This window comes from Apium graveolens, chromosome 10 (assembly GCF_009905375.1).
Source record: "Apium graveolens cultivar Ventura chromosome 10, ASM990537v1, whole genome shotgun sequence".
NCBI classification, from domain to species: Eukaryota; Viridiplantae; Streptophyta; class Magnoliopsida; order Apiales; family Apiaceae; genus Apium; species Apium graveolens.
Window position 1 is genome coordinate 98,768,289 of NC_133656.1, and position 19,810 is coordinate 98,788,098.

Genomic DNA, 19,810 nt, shown 5'->3' on the forward strand with positions numbered 1-19,810 from the left:
ATATTAGAATATGTAGGGCCCATTTGGGGTTTCTTATAAAATGTAACTTATAACTTAAAGTTGTAAAGTGTCGTATAAGTGATATGAATATCATAACTTATAAGTTATTTAGATTTTTAGATAATTTTATGTATAAGTTAGTTATAAGTTGATAATGTGTTTGGTAAATCATAACTTATAAGTTATTATAATTTTTCAAAGTAATATTAAATTGTAAATGACAAAATAGATGAATTAAAAATTTTATCATATAAATATAAAATAAAAAAGAGAAAATTTAAAAATAAAGATAGTGACCTCTGAATAAAAATATATAATATATAATATTTATCTCGACAAAAATAAAATCATAATAATAATCCGGGCTAAAAAATAGAACTAAAACAATGTAACTAGGCTAATTTAGTTTGGTCGGTATAATGGGATCGGCTTAAAAGAAATTATATGATTAAAACGGGCTAAAATATAATAACCTATCATTTGAAAATTTTAAATAAACAAAATTCATATTTTAAGCTACTAAAATTTAAAGAATAATTCTATATCTATACTTTACTATATAACCAGAATATGGTATAATTTGGTTTAACGGTTATCCCCCAATTTTGATTATTACAAAAATAAATATATAGTGTTATATATCCGTTAAAGCACTAAATTATTAAACTATTACACAAATAGTCTATTTATCTTATTAAACTACAATAACAACTTATCCTATTATTAAAAAAATAAATAAATAACGTTATATATCCGCTAAACTATTAAATTGTTAAACTACTAAATATAGTATACTTATCCTACTAAAGTACAATCACAGGTTATCCTATTACTTTTATTACAAATTTATAATTATTATATATTTATATAAATATTTTAAAATTATAATATGACGGGATAAATAAAATTTGTAAATATTAACGGGAACCCGTGCATCACACGAGATTCAAGCTACTTTTTATGATATAATAACATGAATGAGTTATATTTTGGTTCAACGGTTATCACCTATTATAATTATTAAAAATAAAAATAAAAAGTATTATATTCATGTTAAACTACTAAATTGCTAGAATACAAGATATAGTCTACTTATCCTCACCACCAAAACTTATGCTACTAAACTACCATACCTGATTCTTTTATTATAAATCTATAATTATTACATTTTTATATTAATATATTAAATTTATTATATGATTGAATAAATAAAATTTTAAAATTATTTAAATATTTACAAAATTTAAACTAATATTTAAGCTAGTAAAATGCTAAAATGTTAGGATAACATTCCAATTATCTTCATAGGCCGTGTAAATAGGTTTTCTCTTGCTTACCCAAACAGTGTGCATGACTTGAAACAACATCTTTGTTCATTTAAGTGGGATAAAATGGATACCCAGACAGGCACGTAATATGTGTCGCTATTTATTCTACAATGATTTTCAAATCAACCCCTATATATAGCCAAATTTCCAACTGAAAGAAACAAGATTTACCTTTTAATGTTTTGTGCCTTCATACTAATAAAGAAGATGATTCTTACCAAAAGAACAATGAAAACTCAAAAACATTTCACTAATTTTACCATCGTTTGATAAATGACATGAAATGATCAGTCCAGTCACATAAACTGAAGTTTGTTTTATACAAATTTAAACTCCTGTATTCTATTAGTCCAAATTTATATATGTGAATATCAGGGACAATAAGGGTTTAATCCTATATACATTCTGGTCAGGGACACTTGGGGTTTCTTCCCGGTCCACCATAGTAGAAGTAGGTACCCCATTGTCCATTCTTCCCGGTTTGGATGTCATAGCAGCTAGACTGCTCGGTTAAAGTCTTAACATCTTTAGCATCCCTTAGTTGGTTGGATCCGTCAACTACTTGAATGTTTCTGAAATAACTAGCCTTCTTATACTCTTCTCCAGGAAAATTACCGCTTCCCATTTGAGTCGTGGTGTGCTGTCCACCCGATGCCACATTTACGACTTCCCCTCCCCATACGATGTAGGTTGCGCCATCATCTAAATTTGTAAATAAAGAGGCTGGCCAGTAACCTATGTTCTCATTATTATATCTCATCCACCAGTTACCATCATTAGGATCCTGCCAAGATTTTTTTTTAAGATAAATAAATACTCATGACATCGATATAATTAAGCTAAATATTGGAGGATGTTTGCATATGTTTTAATATGCAGAAGTGCTTCCTTAAGGTAAGCTTTTTATGTTCCTGAATATAAATTCTGCTAGTTGATACGAGCACAGGTATATTAGCAATTGTATTTGTTAGTATATTATAGTTAAGGTAGGCAGCTCTGCGATACCAATCAACTATACAGATTACAGACTGCATAATTGTTACAGTAAATAACAATGCATCAAAGGAGATCTAAATATACTTCAAAAGATTCTCCTTACTGTACTACAACTACACAAATTTATAAGGAAATTGGGCTGCTGAATCCGTCCGTAATCAGTGTGCATTTAGGCATTTGTGTGTTATCAAAGGCCAAGTTCCTCTAAAGCTAGCAGTACAATTCTTTGATAGTTTATATGCTTAGAGTAGCAGGACTGATAAAATAATGCCAATAAGTAGAATAGAGTAAGCACTACCTTCCAAATTAGTATTACGATATCATATTGAGCACCATTATAGCTGGAAACTGGGATTAGGGTAGCTCCCAAAGCTACATACTTGCTGATATGAATAAATGCTGAGCACCGCAAATTGTAGCATCCGGTGGATTTATAAGCGTCCCTCTGCCATTGTTACAAAGTTTTCAGAAGCTCGTGACACATTTTAACATATACAGATAAAGTACATATTTTGAAGTACCCAGTTTGTCCAAATCTGAGTAACATTCTTCTTGTCAAAACATAAAAGCCATTAACAAGCAAACAGAAAGACTGGAACGAAGATGATAATGAACATACAAAGTTGATCTAAAAAACTGTTAATTGTGTGCCAACAATCCTAATGACTTACAGTCCAGAAAGTGAAGAGTCTGGTGTTATTGTCCCCAAACAATTCTTGACTGACCTGTTTTCATAATACAAGTCACTAACAGAATAACATGGTTTAATCATATTGAAAGACAATAATAGGTAGTAACAACCATAAAAACCTTGCAAATAATTGTGTATGAACACATTTTTAGAAACTTACCATCCAACCAGCTTCAATGGTGTTCAGATCCCCAGCACCAATCGAACCAGCTGCAATCCATATCTGAGAAACGCTAAATTCATTTGGTTGCTGAACTTTTGGTTTCCAAACATTTATATTTGCCTGTGTTCCGAAATAGTTGTCCTCGTTAACAAAAGCAGTTGCATGCTGAGATGAAACATGACCACAAAGAGTTTATCAAAATTTTCTTCAGAACTTTGATCTCCAAACTTCTTCATTTTAAGTAATCAACTCATCTGAAAATTTTATGGTCCAAGAAGACCCTAACCGGATCTTATACACATCATCTCTTTCCCTCAATCGTACAATTGAACCAACATAACTGTGCATATAACAGTTTAAAATTGACACCAGCATTAGTGTCAAAAGTGCATTTGATGTAAGATCTTAGAACTAAAATAGTATATAAAATTGACACCAACACTGTTATGAGTTGAAGATGGTCTTACAACACTCCAAACATTTTTCCTAATGACTATACATTGCAAGACAACAAATCTTCTTTTTAAGGTTTTTTCCTACTATACTTTCTTTTTAGATAATCACCTATCCCCGCTCAGGTTACTATACACTGCTAATGTCAGATAACCAGAAATACAACTAACTTAACTCACACCATAATTACACACACACGTGTATCCTCGGTAATTAATAAGTATTACCTGGTGCTCATATTGAGTGTCGAGGTCATGTTGATCTTCAGTTGAATTTGAACGAAGAACGTTGATTTTCTTTTTCTTTTTACCAAAAATTTTGGTTGAGCCATGTCTAAGAACATCCTCTCTCTTTGTTCTTCTTACTGGGATTGTTCCTTCATCACAATTTCCATTTAAACGCCATAATTGTGTAATTGGTTTTAACCCCTCACTGGACTTTAAGGAGTTCCCTCTTTGTTCATCAAATGGCCCGTCTGGATGGTAACTAGGCACCAACTATTTAAAACACAATAAAAAAAGAATCTGAAGCATACTTATCACTTTGAATTCCAAAATTTCACATCTTAACTAAATTCAGAGAGAGAGAGAGAGAGAGGGAGGGAGAGAGAGAGCAAGGGAGGGAGGGAGAGAGGGAGGGAGGGAGAGAGACCTGAATTTTGTGATTTTGAAGGAGTGGGTGATCAAAAGCAGGTTGACAAGAGATAGGAATACAGTCAATGATATCCCCGTCTGGGCTCTGTTTTTAGAGACCAATTAATCACTTGAACCACAAACATATATGTAGTTAGAGGTGATCAATATTGAAACCTTAATAGATTTGTGTGGTGGTTTATCCAAACACTTTAAAAGATTCTGGACTCGAAGTTTCTTCTTGAGACAAATCCTCGCAGCAGTTTTGCATGGCGCTAAAAGCAAGAAAATCAACACTACCAAGACTTTCAACAGCTTCATCCTAAACCTGCAAACCATGCATGCAGTTACTTAATTGACTTAAACTTCCAATATATATAGCTTCGAATTTTGATAGTGTATATGCAAAGAAATTCAGAAGAAAAGGCTTCTGCAAATTTAAGATACTCATGAGAAAAGGCTTCTTCAAATTTAACACGTTAAACCAAAAATGGTTGAAAGCAATATGAAAATTAGAGGTAGATTGGTAATATGCAAGTAGGTCAAGGGAAAAAATTGGGGTCTGCCGTAAATTTCCATTAATAATTTATTAATCCATGCTGTTGTTATATTACTTGCATTTCTTTTTAAAATTGGGATCTGCTGTTATGATCAACACATAGTTTTATAATTACATTTTTAACAACTGGATAGTACAAGAACATAGATTACAAGAAATGTAACGCTTCTAACAAGATTTCTATGATTAACTTCTTCTTTTTTTATCGTAGGGAGCCCGCAGCCGCAACCCTTCGGGTGTGTAACGAGTAAACTCCACGGACTCACGCAATAGCCTACAAAATACGTGAACCAAGATAAATCGTATTTAAACCAGAGGCTCTTGGTCATAAGGCATAATCATAAATTATTCTTCTGTAGGATTCGAACTTGTGACCAAGAGGATAGTTATACTCTCTTTAACTAAATGAGCCGACCCTTGTAATTTGAATGTGTGAAACACTAAATTCTGATAAGTATACTAAATAATGAAATTAATGAAACGAATTTTTTAGTTAAGTATCATACCCAGGGTCAATCAACTAAAAACATAACTTTTCTATAGTTCATGTTGGTGTACTTGTGGTCCTTTTGCATACTCTGTTTCAACTAATCAAAATGAATAAATTGAGGACATGATATATATTTAACTTCTTCTTAATCCCTCTTGTCTTCAAGCACGGAATCTCTTAAAATCTGCTGCCTGTGGCTAATTTCTTGTTACATGCATCAATGTGATTGGCAACCTCAGACCTTGCATCAGCTACTTCACAAGTGGCAGTGATTAACCATGCCGCGCTGCTATCTCAACTCTCTCCACATCTGAAAAACTAAAATGCCAGCACAAACGTTTCCAAGCAATTGTGGAGTATTATCACCTTTTACTGTCTCTGCCAGGCTCGACTATTTCAAGTACTTCTTTCTAGCTAATCTGTTAAGTTCGCAAGTATACAAATTGCATATAACTGGTGGCAAAAATACAGTAAAAACAAAATTTGTTGGCTTTAACGAAAAAAATTCATGTTTCACGTTATGGCTGCTTTCAAATTAACAATTCGTTACTAGGCCAGAAGTTTTATGTTATACAACTTGAACCTCCGGGTAAAATTACTGGACAGAGCATCCCCTGTATCAGCCAAATTGCCAAGTGGAAGAAATCAGACTTAAATCCCAATGTCAACAGCTTTCATGCTAAAAAGAAGATGATTCTTTTCACAAAAGCGATGAAAAATCCAAAACAATTCACTAATTTTACAATTTTTTGACAAATCACAGGAAGTGATCAGTGCAGTCACATAAATTGAAGTTTGTTTTAAACAAATTAAACTCTGGTATTCAGTTCATCCAAATTTCTATATGTAAATATCACAGACAATCTGGGTTTAATCCTATATACACTCCGGTCATGGACACTTCGGATTTCTTCCCGGTCCACCATAGTAGAAGTAGGTGCCCCACTGCCCATTCTTTCCCGTTTGGACGTCATAACAGCTAGACTGCTCGGTAAAAGTCTTAACATCTTTGGGAACCCTAAGTTGGTTGGATCCATCAACTACTTGAATGTTTCTGAAATAACTAGCCTTACTAAATCCTTCTCCTGGAAAATGACCACTTCCCATTTGAGTAGTGGTGTGCTGTCCATCTGATGCGGAGTTTACAACTTCACCGCCCCATTCAATTAAGGTTGCGCCATCTGCTAAATTCGAAAATAACGAAGCTGGCCAGTAACCTATGACCTGATTGCTATTCCCAAATTGCATCCACCAATTACCCTCATTTGGATCCTGCAAATATAATTTTAACAAAATTAATATATAATTCTGATGTTGAAATATTCAAGCTAAATGTCAGAGGATATTTGCATCTTCCTTTAATCGCATATGTTTCCTGACACAAAGTATTCTCGTTCACATGCATAACTACTTTCTTAACGTAATGTAATGATGTTTCCTAAATTGTTTTTAATTCTTTATTGTGTATCTGCTGGGCAACTTGAAACAAACATAGGTATATTGCTAATTGTATATGCATTTGTTTGTATTTTATAGATAAGGTACAGGTCATATAAATAATGCAGGCAGCTCCTTGATACTAATTAACTATTACAAACTGCATTTTTTAATAGAGCAAACAACAACGCATCATACGAGATCGTAATACAGTTCTAAAGATTCCCCTTGGTCTGATTATCCCTCTTCAAAGCTTTAAAGTCTTCTAACGACACAAATTTTAAATTAATTAGGCTGCTTAAATTATAATAAGTGCAAGTTTAAGCATTTGCCTGGTACTAAGTGCTAATCTTTCAACTGCTTACATCCTCTTAAGGCATTTCAGTAAAATACTTGACTCTATATACGTAAAGTATAGAATGAGTGAGAAAATGATTCCTGTAATTGTACAAGAGTAAGCATTACCTTCCAAAGTAGTATACTAATATCAAATTGAGAACCATGATAGCTTGATACTGGGAATATGCTAGCCCCCATAGCTATCTCATTGTTGATTTGAATAAAGCCTGAGCAGAGCAAATTGTAGCATCCCGTGGCTTCATATGCGTCACTCTGTCATTATTATAAAGTTTTCAGAACCTAATGACACACTCACATTCACTAATAATATTCAAGTGCCCAGTTTGTCCAAATATGAGTCAAATAACTTATGCTTGACATATCAAAGCATAAATGCAATCTTTTTGAAAGACTTATAACTTTGTGAGAATTCTCAACCAGAAGACACTCGATTTTGGGATGGAGGAGCGGATATCAGTATATGTTTGGATAACAAATTCTAAAAGAAAAGTCGGTCCTTAGTAAATATGATACTTAGAGTTCATGGAATATAAAAGCAAACCTTAGCCCGTAACAAAAATGCAATTTCTTATAGACTGAAGCGAAGATGATTGCTAATATTCAAAGTTAATTTGAAAAGAGAATATGCACTAGTGTTGGGAAATGGGTTCATCTGCATTGCAGTTAATTAAATATAAAATTGTGTGTACCAGAGATTCTAATGACTTACAGTCCAGTATGTAAAGAGTCTGGTGTTATTGTCCCCATACAAATCTGGACTAACCTGTTTACATAATACAAGTCAGAAACAGAGCAACATGTTTCAATCATATCTAATGATAGTACTAGGTAGTAACAATTATGAAAACCTTGGAAATGAATGTACTGAATCTTGTTAAAAATTTACCTGCCAACCAGCTTCAATGCTGTTAAGATCTCCATCGAAAGAACCTCCTAAAACCCATATCTGAGAAAGGCTAAATTCATTTGATTGCTCAATTTTTGGTTGCCAAACATTCATAGTTGCCTTCGCTCCAAAATACTTGTCTTCGTCAACATAAGCAATTGCATGCTGAAATGAACAAGATAATATCAATTTCTACTGCTCTCAACTCTTTAGACCTTTCTAATGGCTTTGTGTTCCCCATGATTATTGCAAAACCAAAAAACTACTTTTCAACTTCTTTTACTACCAAGTTTTTTTCTAGATAATTAATATCTCCACATTAGGTAATGTGATTTATACTACTAATCTCACTTAATGAGGAAACCTATTTTATCTCAGTTCAACACAGAACTAAAAGTTAAAATAATATCACACTGACACTTGCAGTTGCAACCATGGTGAATATTACCTGGTGCCCATTTTGAGTAACGAGGTCCGGTTGCGGTTTAGCTGAATTCGGGCGAATAATGTTAACAATCTTTTTCTTTTTGCCATAATTCTTGATAGAGCTAGCTCTAAGAACATCCTCTTCCTTTGTTCTTCTTACCGGAATTGTTCCTTCAGCACACTTTCCATTTGAATGCCACAATTGTTTAATTGGCTTTAACCCTTCACTGGACTTTAAAGAATTTACTCTTTTATTATCAAAGAGCCCTTCTGGATGATAATTAGGCCCCAACTAGCAAAAAAACATAAACCAAAACAATCAAAATCTACAACATATTATCACTTCAAATTCCCAATTTTTCAACACACACACACAGAGGGGGGGAGAGGGAGAGAGGGAGAGAGAGAGGGAGAGGGAGAGGGAGAGAGAGAGAGAGGGAGGGAGGGAGAGGGAGAGGGAGAGGGAGAGAGGGAGAGAGACAGAGACCTGAATTTTGTGATTCTGAAGAAGTGGATGATCAAAAGCTGGTTGATGAGAGATAGGAATACAGTCAATCACATCCCCATCTGGGCTCTGTTATTTTTTCAGACAACCATCATTTTAATCACAATTAACAACCTACACACACATAAAAACAGTAAAAGCTTAACTTCATGCTAACCTTAATAGATTCATGAGCAACTTTATTCAAACTCTTCAAGTGATTCTGGACTTGAATCTTCTTCTTAAGAGAAATCCTAGCAGCAGAATTATATGGCACAAAAAACAAGAAAATCAACACAACAAGGCAATTCAACAACTTCATCTTCATAGCCCACTTGCTAAACTAAGCAACCAAATAATTGGTAAAGTAAAACAGACCACACAAGTCAGCACATGTAGCTTCAACAAACCATGCAGTTACTTAGCTTAACCTACACATTTACACACAATATATATCAAGAAACTCCAAGAAAAGTCTGCTGACTATTTAACTCGTGAAATGTTCAGACCAAAACCAAACATGGTGGAAAATAATTTGCAAATATTAATGGGTTTGATTGGTTTCCACTATACACAGTTACATTTTTTTTCTGGTGATTAAATGAAGAAAAAAAACATGTACATTTTTTATTTTTTTATGTGGCGGTACTTGTGGACCATACATATTCTGTAACTACCAATCAAGGATATGAAAATGTAAAGACAGAGACAGTAATATCATTACATGTTGCGTTGGAGATTATGATAATCTAATATATTGTCGGTACAATAATTATTTCTGCATATTATGCATTGGCATCATGGCATAACTATTTTTTAAGTAGTTGGACTGTTTCAATATGTGACTTTGTTGAAGGTTGAATTAATTGGCTGTTAGTCAATTTCATTACAATATAAAATTACAATTATATTATACTTTTTAAGTGAAAATGTAACAGAATTTCAACATACAATTTAAACGATGATGATCTATTATCTCCCTCGGTTATCTCCTATCTTTAACTTTTATAATCAAGGTGACTTAATTTTGACCGTAAATTAAAATTTAGTTTTTCGTTATTTTAAAAAATTGGATAGATTAAATCATCAAAATATATTCCCCAAAATCTACATGTACCCCCTGAAGATAAGTTCAGTGGGGAGGGTTAGGGTTTCGTAGTGGAGTCAATAGATAAACTAATCAAATTTATTTAAACCGAATATATTGGTAAAATAAGAAGGTCATTGAGGGAATTATTGATTTGATTCGGTAGCGTCGGACGATTCACAGCAGCAGAAGAGAGGAGTGAAGAGCGAGTAGCGAGTGTATCCTACTAGGGGTTCAACGAATCTTTAATTACTGTGCCCGATATTAATTATAATTAAGAGAAAATGTTGCGGCTAAATCTTGGATGTGGCAACTGAGTGTGAGTTTTTGACAAGGAGATATTAAGAATTAAGGGGGGAAATGGTTCTTACGGCATAAATAAGTGAAGAAAAATCATTGGCTATTGTCCTGATTACTTTTACTTATGTATCATTGTATCTAGAACACACATATCCGTACACACACTACAACTTGGTATGGTGGGTTAATTGGTTGGTTGGACAAATTAAATTTAATTTCTAACTGTATAATTTTTATATACGTTTTTTTATTTACACACTATATGAAATTATTTATGTCAATTTTAACGCAATATATCAAACAAGTCAGATAAATTAGGACGGTCGAGTATTATATTTATACTTAGACCCGGCAATTTGGTATACAACACAATAACACGAAATAATAATTTCGTATTTGTGTTTACCTTTTTTATACACCAATACAAAATATATGAACATGAAATTACACAAACAAATTTAGTATAGATTTGAATTTATTTTTTGGGTACAAAGCATTAAACAAAAATATAATAAATAAATAAAAGTACTAAAATTTAATCAATGCATATTATAAATAAATTTTTATATATTTTACAAAAAGAAAATCGAAAGTAGTTTCAAATTTAGTTTTACAACATTTGACTTCGGTTTCAACTAGTAAATTTTAATCGAAAACAAATTTTATTTGTTTATTTTTATTTTTACTTAAAATTATACAAACGCAATGATATAAAATGTACACGACATTAATGTATACAAACACGAAATTCACTATTTCTTAACTCATGTTTGGATTTACCATTCTTGTGCATGAAAAATGAAAATACATGTTAATGATATAAGATATGATCCGCGTTAGACCCGACAATTCAGCTAATTGGATCGATTTCGAATCAGATGAATTTCAGAATTGGATCCACTTTCGATTATGATATATTTTGATTAAATTTGGGTCGGGTCGGATTTGATTCGGTTTAGGTACAATTTGGATTCGAGTTTAAATTTGGTTAAACCTAAATTTTAATCAGTTTTGTTTCGGATCAGATGTATTTCGATTTCACTCAAATTCAGATTAAAATCATATGTAATTGAGTTTAGATTTTTTGAACTTTAACTTATCCGGATCTATTTTTTGTTTCGAAGAAATTCGGCTCTAATTAATGATGGATAAGCTAGCATATAATAAGCGTAATAGACTTTTTATCCAAAATGCATTTAAAATAAATATTAATACCCTATTATTTAGATTTAAATTATAAAAAATTGTCAAAAATACTAGTTTTTCCAAGTTTTTTTTAAAGATTTTTTCTATTTTCTGAAAATATTTTGCAAAAGTATGGTGCAACCAAAATTATCCAGATATTTAACTAGTTGCATCGAGTTTTTTTTTAGTTATATAATTATATTTGAGATTACATGAAGGGGAAGAATCTTGTCGAGATTACATCTAGTTGCATGATTACATCGAGTTCTAGAAAAACCGTATTGCAACAATATTTTGAATTCAGTATTTCGATTCATATTCAATTCGAATAACCTTATATCCGGTTTTAATTTGTTTCTGGTCTTTAATGGATCTGATATTTTGGATAATTTTCGATTAAATTTTTACATCGGATCAAATTGGTTTTTCGGATCATTATCGGATTTGACTATATTTTCTAATTTCGATTCGGTTCGGATTATTTCGGATTTGGTTCAATTTCAAATGTAAAATTGAATCTCGGTTTAACGAATTTTGTTTCAGTTCTTCAGAATCCTCGTAAGACCACTTCTTAACACCTCAAATATTAAATAGAACTTGTCTCTTAACAGAGTATCAGATACGTGGTTATTGGAGGACTCAAGTTCGAAACCCTCATGCCCCTCAATATTCTCAATAATTATTAGAAATACTATATGTGTACTTTTGTTATATGTGTACTTTTGTGGGTCAAAATGAATGGGACGAGATTACCATCGATTATTTGAAAATTTTGTACTATGGTGGATCTGAAAATGAGATAATATCCTACCTTGCTATTGAAAAATGGTCACTTCACAGTACACGATACCAAAGTACAGAATACGGATGAATTGACGGATTTAATAATACTCCATCCGGTTCTCAATGATAGTTTTATTACTTTTTGACACGTATATTTAAATACATGATTATAATCACCCATGGTTATTAACTTGTATAACAAACGAAAAATTTAATTTCAAATTTTAATTTGATCTAAAATCTAAAATTTAATATTAAATACACTAATACATATTTTCACATGTAGACATGCATTTTAAAAAGTAATGAAATGATTTTTGTTGACTGAAGTGATAATAATTAATTGGATTTTTATGTTTATTGTTTGCCATAAATCTTATGTTGATAAATTATGTTGTGTTTGTAAGGATTAGACCTCCATGTTACTCGTGGATGCAGATTTGAATACATCTAATAACAAGTTTATGGCATAATATACTTTATATTACATACATGACCCTTTAGGTAGAGAAACTTTTATTTCTAAATACTCTAAAATATGTCCGTAGTAGGTTAATTCAACTAATGCATTTATCAATTATAATTATGATAATATAATAATATTTCGAAGAATATCAATTCTAATCATGCCCTAAATCAATTGAAGAATGCTACAAAAAGTGAAATTATAGTTTGTTTAAGATTCTACGAAGTCAAAATTCGGGAAGTTTAGAATGAGTACCCTCAAGGTCACAAAATGAAGCATTCCGCGAAGTCTCAATTTGTACCACATTGAGAAGTTAACTTATAGCAAAGTTATATAAAGCTATATAGTGAAGTCTCTTTTAGAAAACTCTAGTATAGTCTTTTTAAGAAGTTTATTCTTCGATAGATTTATCGCGAAGTCTAAACATTAATGTTCATGTCGTGAAGTCTCTAAAACTGATAAGCATATCGTGATGTTATCATGTAACAAACTCCAAAGATATATCGTGAAGTCTACATGTCGAAAACTCAATCTACTATATGAGAATACTATATAGAGATTTCCAAGTATATTGATGAAAGTTCTATGTCGCATTGTCTAGAACTTTGTCAAAAGTTCACGATAATTGGACTTGGCCAAATCTCAAACTGTAACATTACAAATTTTAGACTTACAAGAAACGAAGATCAAGAACATGTGTTTCTGTATTTTTTTTACATTATAAAAAATATATGAATAAAGTCTACAGAAAAACATGAAGATATAAGTTAGAAGATATGAACCAAGGTAGAAAGTGACACTACAAAAGAAGATTAATTGGACGTAATGAGAAGTTTCCTAAGCTGGTATAGACATTTTAATTAGTCAAGTTCTTTTGTATTAGTTTATGAATTGTATGTAAACAATGGAGTCTTGCACAACCAATATAATGTGCATTATTCACTTGTCTTTCATGTGTACACAAATGAGAAAACATTTATATCTCTCTCAAGAAAACAATAACTAAGAATTTTATTTAGAATCAGAATTTGTAGCAATATTCTCTTCCTAATACAACAACATAGTTTGAAAATTAACTGGTGCGTTTATTTAACATTTCATACTGAAACATTATTAACACAACATACATCTAAACGACAATAAGAACATACATTTAAACTACAATAATAACATACATTTAAACTATAACAAGTTTTAAGAGAGAAAAATCAATAAACATATACAATACATTCAATCCCCTTCTGCATTATAAATCATGTCTAAAAAATGGCATTAGAGCAGACTGTTAACCTCTTACCAGTCTAAAATCAAAAATGAGTTTAAAAAACACAATAATAATAAGATTCCTAGCATTGACAAAAAACATCATACTTTATGAAAAATGAAGTTGTTATTCATCAAAACTGTTAATCCTTTCTACATGGAGATTTTCATAAATGAAAACAAGGATTTTTAATTTTATTCCTGAAATTTGAATTTAAATATCTTACACTCTATTTGTAAAAAAATTAATAAATAAATTATGATATGTAATTATATTTCAAATTTATTATCATATTTTATTATTTTTAACATTATATATAATTAAATTAAAATTAAAATAGATTTTTTTGTAATGAAATTATAATACTATAAAAATGATAAATTAATGAAATGGATTAAAATTAAAAATTATATATATAATCATATATATATAATATTTGTTCATTATACATAAAAATAATATTATGTTTGTTAAATATACTAAATAAATATAATACAAGATTTTGCTCCGACATTCAATTTTTTTATATTATTTTCGGTTTTCTACTTCGTACCACGAAAAAAATTACAAATATTAATTTTGACGATGACCATATCGGGGTCTCTGTCACACTGAAAATACATACCTAAGGAAACTTTTTATAAATCAAAAGAATCAACTGCATACATCATATAATTACAATTGACAATAAAGTGTTGTAAGTATTGTCATAAAAGTAAAGAAAAAAATCATACCAATCGATAGACAAAAATTCAATATCTTTTCATAAAGAATTTTACATGCAGGAATTAACCATGCTTACGATTGGGAGAAGAAAGCCTTGCTTCAGTAGTGCTTTGAAAATGTGATGATTGAGAAATATTAGTTTTCTGGATTTTTCCGAAAGAAGTATAATTTAGAAATATGCCTCAAGTTAGTGTTTCGACTATAAAAATACCAAAATAATGTTCGAGTTACGTGAAGACCACGCTCTCATCAAAACAGATAATCCCCTTCTGTTTGGTTCTTGAAGGTTGAGTGGCTTCCGTTTCCCAAGATACAACAAACAAAGATGGTTTTTGGCACTTAATAAACCCGTCTTCTACTAACCAAACAAAGACGATGTTCTATCTCACAGAAAGAGACGTTAGGGCTCTAAGAGGAATACAAGAAAACCATGATACTTGTGTGATTTTTTTGTCTAAAAAATAGTGAGGCAAGAGCCTATATTTATAGAGGGAATATATGTAACTTCCAAATTATATTACTTTGTAACCTTTCAAATTAATGATCCAATAAAATCATATCATTATTATAGGAATTACAAATTCAAAATACATAAGTTACAAATCAAAAAAATAAATAAAATGTAAATTAATTTCTATTCAAAATGTGTCCAACAATCCCCGACATGAATAAAAATTGACTTTGCAAGATGACTCTTTTGACACGGAGATAGAAAGCCACGGTAAAAACCAGCACAGTATAATAGGCGTTACCCTTTGAACCTTCCCTTCGAAGAACATATTTACATTTTTAGAATTTCAGTAGTCGCGTTGACCTTGAACTGCAGTTCTATATTGTAAAATGATGATATATTTCCCATTGGATTTTATCCTATATTTATTCAGTTCTCAGTGTTTAGCCCATTTTTGTCCTGAGCTTTGGTCCGGTTCTGTGAGTTTTACCCGGAATTGGCCCCCATAATTTCTTCTTAAAATGACCACAATTCACTCATATAGGTGATCTATTGAATAATACCAAGGTATTATTTATTTGACATATCGACACATAAGGATCATTAAAAGCATAGCTTAGCCTTTTTCGTATTTTATCATTATTTTCATCATGGGAATAGACCCGGGAGTAAAACCCCCATGGTGATCTCACTGAGTCTTTACATTTAGGTTGTCCCATTGAACCAAGATCTTGGATCTCCAGTCAACAAGGTTGGGTTTCCTCTGTAATGACTTTTCATTTTGGGCTTTAGTCTCATTCATATCGATGATTTCTCAATTGTCTCTCTTGTTATCCCTTTGGTTAGTGGATCCACATTGTTATTCTTTGACTTGAAGATGTAGTCAATAGTGACAACTCATATGGAGAGTAGTTATTTGATGGAATTATATCGATGACGAAATTGTCTCGACGTTCCATAATAATATCTTCATATTGACTAAATTTCCAATATTCATAATTTGTCTATATTTAAAGAGTATTACAGACTCTGTCATCATCAAGGTTTCAATTAAAAATGGACATTACCAACTTTCAACATTTCAAAAGTTAGCAATTTCAATTCACCAGAAAATCAAATTTGAGAATTCCCAAATTACGATTCTCTTAATCTGGCTAGTTACTCAATTTGAGTGTCCCCAAATTAAAAACTTCATCACATAATTTGAAACCATTGAAAATATTATCTATTTTAAGTTTAACATGAATTAGTCTCACATGCCACAAAGTGAAAGACTAAAGCTAGTAGGCAGAAGAATTATTATACTTTATTTATTAATATTCTTTACATTCTTAACCAATCGGTTACATAACCATTTCCCAAAAATAACTGATGTGAGACATGTCTTGAGCCACTTCATCTACTATGTGGGCCTCGTGTTTCTTCCACATCGGTAGTCCGCAGTCAGTTGAATTGTGACCCATTTTGTCATAATTGAAACACTTTCCTTGAAATATTTTCTTTGAAATTTTATCCTTAGGCCCCAAGTCTGGCCTCTTGTCAGGTTTCCCATTCTTAAACTTGAAGTTCCTCTTGACCTCCGCCATACTAGCATTTGAAGAGACGACCGACCGACTCTTGTTATCTTTATCGATTTGAATTCTTAAGATAAGATCTTGCACAGACATCTCTTTGCGCATATGCTTCAAATAATTCTTGAAGTCCTTCCAACCATGAACATTTTCTCAATTATAACGGCTACTTGGAAAGCTTCATTCATGGGCATTTCATCAGCTTCGATGTCATGCATGATCATATGAAGGTCTTAAACTTGATTAATCACCTTCCTGGAATTTACTATTATAAAATCAAGGAGTCGGGCCACTATGAACTTATCAGTACCCGCATCCTCGGTTCTATACTATATGTCGAGTGAGACTCATGAAGCTGTGGATGTTTCAGCATACTATACACCTTGTATAGTGAATCACTCAAAAATTCATTACGTAATTTCTACACAAGAAATTCAAGTGGTTCCAAGCTTGGACTACACTCACTAGTTGAACATCAAACTCATCTTCTTTCACTTAGGTGCATCCTCAGTCAAGAACCTTTTGTTTCCACATCTTTAAAATTCAGCCACTAAATTTAGCTGGTTTTTCCGCTTGAGTGGTTACCGATACAGCCGTATTTGGCACCGCAAGGATTGTCGCATTAGGAACTGCCTCAGCAGTGACACGCCCTTCACTAGACAAGCTAGCCCCATCAATTCCTGTTATTTTTGAAACTCAATAAAAAAAATTCTGGTCAGTTTAATTGCTCATGCAGGCAAGTACAAATAAATTGCATGGACATAGATATCTAATACTAACTTATACTCAAACTTCCAACAAACCGTCAAGCAAGTAACTAGTATTTTTATTTCCTATATACTAACTCAAACACGATTAATCCAATTAAAATTATTGACATAAATTACTACAAAATGGCAAGTATTGTAACTCTCTAAAGTAAACTAGTACATAAAGCTATCTAGCATAATATAATAATTATTAAAACACAATTAAACGTGTGCAATAACTTTATTTAATTAATCAAGCAAGTGATATTTGTATATGAAATTGTACAAAAATTAATTACAAATGTACAAGCAAAGAACAGTGCTAAGAAAAATAGGCCTAATCCAATGAAATTTAACGGTCTTAAGACGTATAAAAAAACTGACCATTGATTTGAAATTTTGTAAATATTAAATAGTCACGACAGTCAAGCAGTTAAGAATATAAAATTTATCATGTCCGTTCCAAATAACACATAAGATACTAATTTAGCTCACATTAAAATGAAACTGTAAAATCATCAAGCAATATCAAACATAAGCCTAACACCTCTTTGCACTGATAGAGAGAGAAAACTATGAAAAAAACCCATAGTATCCATATTAGTTATAATCAAAAATATAAAATTGTCTATTTTTATTATTCCAGAATAGAAAATGTACGTAGCATGATTTTAAAAACAAAATTAATGGGCATATTAATGTCACAAAAAATTACCCTGACAATCTTAACATTACGTAATTAAAACAAAAAAACATACCAGTTCAACAAAAGGAGGTTACACATGCTATCATTTAGGAATATAAATAAATGACAGAAAGCAAATTAGTAATACCAACACATAACACGTAAGCCCCTTCCGTGTGGTGCTTGAAGGTTGAGTGGCTTCCGTCCTCCAAGATACAACGAACAAAGGTAGTTTTAAGCACTGAATAAACCCACCTTCTACGTACCGAACAAACACGGTTTCTATCTTATAGAAATAGACCTAAGGGTTCTAAGAGGAATACAAGAAAATCATGATAATTTTGTGATGTTTTTATCTAAAAAATAACGAGGAAAGAGCCTATATATATATTTAGAGTAAAGTGCACTTCATGCACGCGTATTTTGTATGTCAGACCACTATGGATCAATTTCTAAAACTCTTATTTTGTGTACCTATGCTTCAAAATATATACCAACGTGTGTACATCCGTCAAATGTTGTTGATGCCCGTTACCTTTTTTGAGGGCATTTAAGATAATTTACATAATAACAGTTATATATACACTATAATTACAGGAATTTATCTTTCTTATTATTTCCCCTCAAACACGAAACCCTAATTTTTTAATTGAGTTCTCTCCTAACACAGAAATGGCAGACAACACAGCTATGAACGAATTTTTTTTGACATGGCTTGCGATTGTATGTGTATGAGCGTGGTTAAGACGTGTTGGTACGGTAAAAATGCAGGAAGGAGGTTTAGGGAATGTGTTGAAGAAGAAAGTGGATATCACATGTGGGTAGTCTAATCACTTGGACCTCGAGCAGTAGCAGCGATTGAGGAGCTGCAGGACCAGTATGTTGAGCAGGTATCGTCTGATCCAAAAATATGAAGCTAAGATGAGCGCCGTGAAGAAAATGCAAGAGTTCACTGTCATTGCGATGTTTATTTTGTTCTCGCTAATGATGAACATGGTTCCCGGTGGTGTTGGACAGAAAACTGTAGTTGAAGATGAAGGATACGAGTCCTTGAATGATTAGGAAAATGGTTCACTTGTAGTTTCATGAATAATAGTAATTTTGTGGTAGTTTTTTATGGTTATTGTTGGTAGTACTTGTTTTATGGTAGTTCTTGTCTTGTGTACCCATGGTAGTTATGTTATTGTAGGCTTAAAATTTAAGAGTAGTGTACTTTTTATATTTTCAATGTAATGAGGAACTTATTCATTGCGTAACATAATCAAACTTACTATTTACGTATCATAATCTATTGCGACAACATTATCTTGTCAAATTGTCACATGTATAAGGTGACATAAATACCATCCAAAATGGACCTAGTAGACATTACATTAGTTAGTTCAATGGTCATATACAAGACCATCCAAAATGGACATAGTCATAAATTACAATAAAACACATATTGTCATGAGATTATCACATGTCATACTAGAGTTGACCATCCAAATAAACCTAGTAAACACATAATGGTCACATATAAGACCATCCAAAATAGATATAGGCATAGTCATAGTTCAATGATCATATCCAAAACTAATCCAAAGTAGACTGTGATCATAATAAAACCATGGAAAAAGATATTAAATCTTCCAAACA

General features: G+C 31.8%; 2 protein-coding genes across 2 annotated transcripts; both read right to left on the minus strand.

Moving 5' to 3' along the window:
* Positions 1-1,565: 1,565 nt before the first annotated feature.
* Positions 1,566-4,584, minus strand: LOC141690788 (protein neprosin-like). Its single transcript, XM_074495559.1, has 7 exons — positions 4,441-4,584; positions 4,283-4,369; positions 3,859-4,128; positions 3,176-3,343; positions 2,996-3,049; positions 2,623-2,769; positions 1,566-2,112 (listed from the first exon to the last, which is right to left on the minus strand). The coding sequence occupies exons 1-7, from the start codon at positions 4,582-4,584 to the stop codon at positions 1,738-1,740; spliced, it is 1,245 nt and encodes a 414-aa protein (XP_074351660.1). The 3' UTR covers positions 1,566-1,737.
* Positions 4,585-6,024: 1,440 nt separating this feature from the next.
* On the minus strand, positions 6,025-9,496 carry LOC141690347 (protein neprosin-like). Its single transcript, XM_074495139.1, has 7 exons — positions 9,084-9,496; positions 8,909-8,995; positions 8,444-8,713; positions 7,996-8,160; positions 7,819-7,872; positions 7,215-7,361; positions 6,025-6,584 (listed from the first exon to the last, which is right to left on the minus strand). Exons 1-7 carry the CDS (start codon positions 9,231-9,233, stop codon positions 6,204-6,206), a joined length of 1,254 nt encoding a protein of 417 aa, XP_074351240.1. The 5' UTR covers positions 9,234-9,496; the 3' UTR covers positions 6,025-6,203.
* Between the last annotated feature and the right edge of the window lie 10,314 nt (positions 9,497-19,810).